Source organism: Ochotona curzoniae, unplaced genomic scaffold (assembly GCF_017591425.1).
Source record: "Ochotona curzoniae isolate NIBS_2020 unplaced genomic scaffold, NIBS_Ocur_1.0 contig_3498, whole genome shotgun sequence".
In the NCBI taxonomy this organism is placed as follows: Eukaryota; Metazoa; Chordata; class Mammalia; order Lagomorpha; family Ochotonidae; genus Ochotona; species Ochotona curzoniae.
The window spans coordinates 44,857,971-44,865,200 of record NW_024465885.1 but is presented as its reverse complement, the minus strand read 5'-3'; the positions used below and the strand labels follow the sequence as shown (position 1 = coordinate 44,865,200).

Here is a 7,230-nt window from a genome sequence, read left to right as displayed (position 1 = left end):
CGTTGGCGCTCCCCGCGCAGGCGCAATAGGCGCCGTCCCTTTGTGTGACGCGCGGGCTTGTTTCAATGTGCTGGAGCAGGGCAAGAATGGCTAGGGTGTCTCGGAGCCCCTTCCCTCTCAGCCCTTCTGCTTTCTCTGGATGCCTCCTGGCTGCTGGCTTTGACTGGGGGCACCTGGGTCCCTCTAAGACGGTTTTAAGTTAGCAGTCATGTGAATCCTCTCAATAACCAAATTTGGTACCATCTATCCTTTTTGTCTTTTAAGAGGTAGCTCTTCTCCATCTCCTGCCTCACTACGCCAGGTGTCCACACTGGCCAAAGCTGGGAGCTGAGAACTCATGCCAAGAATCCCACATGGGTGGCAGGCACCGATAGACTGAGCCATCACTACCATAAGCCCCAAGTCAAACCCAAGTTCTCCGATGTGGGAGTTGGGCTTCTTAACTGGAGTCCTAACGGCTAAGCTAGACACCTGCTCCCTATTCTTGGTTCTTCGTGAGGTTGACAACCATATGGGATTCCGCCTTGTTTAAACCTGACTCAATGCATGTAACAGTAGGATATGCCAGTACCAGCAATCCAGGTTCCCAGATGGTTTCATTCAACAAATAATTCTTAAAAACTTGCAGGGCTGGAGCACACGCGGTCCCTGTCACATGGAAAATCACGAGACGGGACACTGGAATGCAACAGGGCTTCAGAAAGCTCATGGAAAATGGAACTATAAAGTATATTTTGGAGAAAAAAACACACACATTGAAATTCAGGCATACATATTAAAGATTTTCAAACAGTTTTTGGAAATGTGTATCATGAACCAATCTTTTCCAAGAAAAGATTTATGTTTATTGGAAAGGCCTATTTACAGAGAGGAGAGAGAGAGAGAGAGATTTTCCACCTGCTGTTTCATTCTCCCAGGTGACTGCAATGGCCAGGGTTGAATTGCTCCAAAACCAGGAGCCAGAAGCCTTTTCTGAGTCCCCCATGTGGGTGCAGGGTCCCAAGACTTTGAGCTGTCCTCCACCGCTTTCCCAGGCCACAAGCAGGGAGCTGGAAGAGAAGTGGAACAGCCAGGACATGAACCTGCACCGATATGAGATGCCAGTGCTGCAGGCAGGAATTAGCCAGTTTAGCCACTGCTCCGGCCCCCATAAACTGATCTTGTAATCCCATCGTTTTATGCACTTTTTGAAGGCCCCTTATTCAAGGGTAAGGAGATAGCGTATTCATAGAGTTTTCATTCTATGCTCAGTTCACCCTTCTGGGATGAAGAAATTGAGGTGAGCAAGATGTAATGATTGGTGTCAGACAACAAGTGAATTGCAGTGCTAAACTGAGATTTGCAATCTAGTTGTAAATGCCACTTTGACTCTAGCGATGAAGTAGAAAATATTAGGGAATGCAGAGGGGAGAACAAACTGTGGGATAGGAGACTTCGTTAAAGTGGAAGGAAAGTCATAACAATTCTTTTGTTCCAAGCACTTGGAGCAATTTTAAGTGCCACCATAACACAAAAAATAATATACTCTAATTATAAACATACTACTAACACAGTGGTAACACAAAGAGATACATTTATCCAGTGTTTTTCTTTAAGCCTTAAATATGTTCATAATAATTGAAAGAAAAACTTACAGAGACAGAGACAGTGCACTTTCATCTGCTGGCTCACTTCCCAAAAGGCCACAATGGTTGTGGCTGTGTCGGGCTGAAGCCAGGATCCAGAAGTTTCCTCTGGGTGTCCCACATGGGTGCAGTGACCCAAATACTCGGGCCTTCTGATGCTTTCTCAGGAGCATAAGCAGGAAGCTGGATGGGAAGTGAAGCAGCAGAAACTTGAGCTGATGCCGATGTGAGATGCTGGCATTGCAGGCGCTTTACCTACTAAGCTAAAATATCAGCCTCAGATTTCAGGTTAAAAAAAAATTTTTGAGAGAGAGTGCTCTTGACCTCTGGCTCATGCCCAACTGCCCTCAAAAGCTGAGGCTGGGCCAGGCCAAAGCTGGGAGGTAGGAGTTGGGGACTCAAGCCAGGCTTCCGATCTGGCTGGCAGGGATCCAACCGTTTGAGCCATCACCCCAACTCCCAGGAAGCTGAGCTGGGAGGATAGCAAAGTCCTGAGCCCGGGTGCTCCAATGTAATACACTGTGGGGTCTGAATCACTTGGCTTAAATGTCTGTCCACTGTCTAGAACTTTATATGCAGCAAGTGCCAGAGCTGGGGTGTGGCCCTGGGTAGTGTGAATCTAGAGCTTATCAGGTGAGCCTCCACCACGAGTGCCTTCTTATGTAATTTCTGAGCTATTTTTGGAGAAATGAGGGGGTACTCGGGTCCTATGCAGCCAGCAGCTGAAGCAGAAGGAGCTCTTGAAAAGCTTGCATTTTCAGTTGCAGAGATGGAATGGAAAGCCCATCTCTGCAACTGAAAAGTCTGGTGGGCTTGTTGGGTGTTGATACTGGGATGGCAAAATAGGGCAAATGATTCTGGCTGTAAAAATGTGGCATTTCTCAACTTCCCAAAAGTAAAGCCATCTGATAAGCATCCCCGTTTTCGCTTCTCTTTTCAGTGACGATAAGAAAATGTGCTTCGAAAAACCTAGCTTTTTTTTCCCTCCACCTCTGGTTTAGTTTCCTTTGTGAAAGACATACCAAACTAAATATTAGTTGAAGTTACTAAGAGCTGACTCCATCAACCACTGAAATAGGAGAGCACGAACGGAGCTCAACTTGTGTTTGTCACAGGTAACAGCCTATTCAGAGAAATGGGAGTTCCTAGAAAACAGGAGGGAGCTGGTCTGTGTGACCCGCGTTTGTTAATCAGCACTTAACCTGGAGGAGAAACATACTATCTGATATGGGGAGCAGTAACCTAAGTTAGAATAAAGCAACTACTCCCTTGAGAAAATTTGTTTGCATTTCAAAAAGACCAGACAGGTAGGACATTTGCATCTCAATGGGGAGACTGAATTGCAAACTTTCTCAGGTAACTGTCCTAACTTGAGGTTCAGGGACCTGTCTTCCTGTCGCCATGCCGAGTCTGGAACCAAGTAAGTTCTCTTAGCAGCTGGCATTTTTCTCAGGCAGGTGCTTTCGGGATGCCTCCTTGAGCTATACTGTATGTGTCAAGTCTGCAGGCTTTACAGTTGGAGTTTTATCAAGAAGAGGACTCAGAGCCGTTTGGTCAAGGGGAGACTCTCCTGGTGGCACCTTGGATGCTGTGTGGATCCACAGCTGAGGCTTGGGACGCATGGCCAACTGCTGCTCTGTCCTCTCTACGATGGATGTTCATGTGCAATCACATTTCTGGCCACTGTTACCGCCTCTACTATTGGGAAATGAATGGCTTTCCTGAACATTGTCTTTGATTGTTAGCAAGCTTGCAAATCTGCTACCGTGTTTGTGAGAGGGATCTTCATCATGTTCAAAAAAATGCATATTATAAAAGAAAACTATGGGTGGATTTCAAAATGATTTGGCACTGAATTCCTCTTTGTAAAAATTTTGATTTATTTATTTTCATTTTATTTGAGAAAAAGAGAAAAATCTCCCCCCTTGCTGGTTCACTCAACAAGTGCCTGCAATAGCCAGGGCTGAGCCAGGCCAAAGGCTGGAGTCTAGAACCCTTTCTAGGTGTTGCAGCTTCTAGGGACCCAACTGCCATCACCTTCATACTACTTACTACTACTTAGTAGGAAGCCAGATTGGAAGCAGAAGCTCAAATTCCAGCCAGGCACTCTGATACAGGATGAAGGTATCCCCACATGGTACCTTAACTGCTCCACTGACATTCTTCCAATTCCACTTTATCCACAAACTTTTAACAGTGCCTCATAGATCTCACTGATAAATTTAAATGCCCACAACAACCAGCGTTGAACTGGGTCAGAGCCTGGTAGGTGCAACTTCATCCGGCTCTCCCACACAAGTAGCAGGAACCAAACCCTTGAGCCATCATCTGCTACTCTCAGGATGCGTTAGCAGGAAGCTGGATTGTAAGAGGAGCAGCCAGGACTCAAACTGGCACTGCCATATGGTTGTCAGGCCACTTCACAGTGGTCACCCCAAGACCCTAGGCTCGAGGCCTTGTCCACAGTGCCAAACCCTGGCCAAGGAGTGGCAAGAAGAGACTAAACCAGAGGCTTCACTGTACAGAGTGCTAAGACCCCACAGTTGTGCCTTTTGATTTCCTGCTGCTCTGACAAAGGAGACTTTGACCCTTTGCCCCTGAGGTCCAGGCCAGTGGCCCAAGCAGGTAAACATTGCCTATTTGATATTTAGTCTCAGAGGACTGCAGTTTCCGCATCTACAGATGGAATGTCTGGCAAAAACGGGCTGACCTCCGGGGTGCCTTCAGGCCTGCCAGTCCTGATACTGCTGTCTTAGTCGGTTTCCTGTTGCTACACCAGGACACTCAACACTGGACCCTTTACAGAGCAACCTGGCTCGTGGCTCTAGGGGTGTACAAGCTCGGCAGCAGCATCTGCCTGGCTCCTGCTGAGATCTCTCCCTGAGCCATACATGGCAGAACAGAGACTGTGGAAGGCAGAAGTGGTCAGTGAAAGCCCCACATGGCTGCCTGTGGCAGGGGCAGACCACGTTAATCATAGCAGCCCTGTATTCCATCACACAAGCTATTTTTTTATTACCTTACTTATATTTACAGATACATTTTACATGTTTATCACGTATAAGTTATGCTTTGGAATACATATACATTGTGTAATGACTAAATCTAACTAATTAACATATATATCACCTCACTTGGCCATCGTTTTGGTGATCAGAACAGTTAACATTCACTCAGCCTTGTTTTCAAGAATATGTACAATATATGGCTATTAGTTAAGCTACCTTACTATACAACAGATCTTTCTTGAACTTATTTCTGTTAACTGAAATTTTGTATCCTTTGGCCAACATCTCCTCACCATCCAAAGTAAAAATATCATACTAAAGTTACTATCTAGCTTTTCTTTTTTTGACAAAAAAAAAAAAAAAAAAAGAATAATTGGAAAGGCAGCATGATGGAGAGAAGGAAAGTCTTTCATTTGTTGGTTCACTCCACAATGGCCAGAGCTGGATCAGTCTGAAGTCAGGATCCTAGAGCGTCTTCTGGGTTTCCCGTACAGGGACCCAAGAACTTGGGCCATCTTCTACTGCCTTCCCAGGAACATTGGCGGGGAGCTTGATGGGAAGTTGCACAGCTAGAACTCCAACCATCATTCATGTGGAAGGTAGGGTCTCAGTTGGCAATTCTATCCACTGTGCCCAAATGCCAAGCCTGCTGTGTAGCTTTACAACAGACAGTGGCATTTTGAATGCTCTCTGCAGAAAATCAGTAATTATAAATAGAATAAAATAAATATGAATAAAAATAAATTGTAAGGCAGTGGTTTATCATTTTTGGTTAAAGTGATGTGAAAATATTATTTTATGCAAAATTCAAAATATTAACTAAAAGTGTGTTTGTCACAGCAGGCAATTCTGCAATAGTCTGCTCCTGTATTATTTGCCACTTGAAATGTTTATTCTATTTTCGGACTTTCCATTAACTAAAAGCCTATCAGTGTCATTCTTAGTCCCACACATTGAGTTCACAATGTGCCTGTCTTAGTGGCTGAGTCCGTGGTAGACTTTGAACCTCAGCGTCTCAAGAACATTCCAGATCATTAACAAATGGAATCTGACACGTGCAAATGATATGCTGCAAAACAGAAGATGCAGTGATTTCCCAGTCTCTCTCCCTCCCCCCACTCTGAGGCCCAGGCACCTTCCATTAAACTTGGTTTTATTGTCACTGTTGACATTGTTTCCATGGCACAGAAAGGAAGATATCTTTCGGGAAAACAAACAAACAAACAAACAAAAAACCTGCCCTCAAGTCACTGAGATGATCAAAGTCTCTCTTGGTGGTCCAACCATGGAATCTCCACACAAATTCTCAATAGAGAGCGGGGAATTTCCTACCAAGCTGGACCAAGTTTGGATTTGTCATCGCACTGTTCTCTCTGCCTCTTTGGTTGGCATGCTCTGGGCCTCGCTCCCCCATCAGGCAGACGCTGTGAACCCTGTTGCGCCAACATTCTCATGGACGGTGGCCTTGGCCTCTTCGAGACGCAGAATTTGACTCTTGTCCCTTTCCTGCCAGTCCTCCACAATGTACTGGTGGTAGGGGTCGTTGGAGTGTTCTCGTCTCTTGGACTTCACCGTGCTCACCAGGATGGCCACGACGATGAAGGAGAACATGCCGATCATCACCATGAGGTACAGGATGACGTAGTAGAAGTTCTCTGCGTCAACCTTGGCCTGCAGCGCCTCTTCCTCAGCTGTCGTGTTCTGGCGCCAGTTGTCCATGTACGTGATAAAAATCCTTTTGAAGACATCTTCCAGAGTCTGTGTCCAGTTGGATAAAGCAGACATGTTTTCCCTCCTGCTGGAGCATAAATAATAATGTCAAGAGCAAAGCAAAGAGGACACACCTACCCACATTTGGTCACTTAAAGGGACAGACGGGGAAGGGGCACAAGGGGAGAAGTAATTATTTTTTCTTGACCTGATTAGTGATTGATGAAGGGTGTATTTTGTAAGTCTTTAAGCTGACCAAACACATTTCATTGATTTTTTGCATGTGTCTTTCATAATAAGATGTTGATGGAAGACATAAACTAATAATACTATATATATATATTATGTATATATATATATATATACATAGATGTGGGCTCCTAAGAGTTCATGGAAGGTGCATAGCATAAAAAACTATGCATATATTTCAAAATATTTGCAATAAGAAAAACATCTCTTTAAAAGATATTTATTTATTCCAACAGTAGAGTTAGAGAGAGGAGGAGAGGCAGAGAGATCATCCATGTGGTGATCCACTCCCCAAAGATCATGACAGTCAGGGCTGAGCCAGTGTGAAGCCAGGAGCTGGGAGCCAGGAGCGTCAGTCCGATCTGCAGTATGGAAGCAGGGGCCATCTCTCATCCGGGAGCTGGATCACAAGTGAAGCAGCCCGGAACTGAATCAGCACCCACACGGAAGGCTGCTGCAGATGGAGGCTTAGCCAGTCTATACTGCTGAGCCAATCCTGTAAACTTACCTTTCAATTCTATTTTCCCTGAGCTTTTGGGAGTGCTCCACATATTTGATGCTTACATATGTATACATCATAGATGTTTACACATTTAAGAAAAGAGGGGAACACACTATAAATGAATAGATCAAAATGC

General features: G+C 45.0%; 1 protein-coding gene across 1 annotated transcript; it reads right to left on the bottom strand.

Annotated features, from left to right (window-relative positions):
• Positions 1-6,046: 6,046 nt before the first annotated feature.
• On the bottom strand, positions 6,047-6,425 carry KCNE2 (potassium voltage-gated channel subfamily E regulatory subunit 2). Its single transcript, XM_040980900.1, has one exon. The coding sequence runs from the start codon at positions 6,416-6,418 to the stop codon at positions 6,047-6,049; it is 372 nt and encodes a 123-aa protein (XP_040836834.1). The 5' UTR covers positions 6,419-6,425.
• Positions 6,426-7,230: the final 805 nt, after the last annotated feature.

Coding starts and splice junctions, on each gene's coding strand:
- KCNE2 (XM_040980900.1), bottom strand. CDS start 6,418: ATGTCTGCTTTATCCAACTGGACACAGACTCTGGAAGATGTCTTCAAA.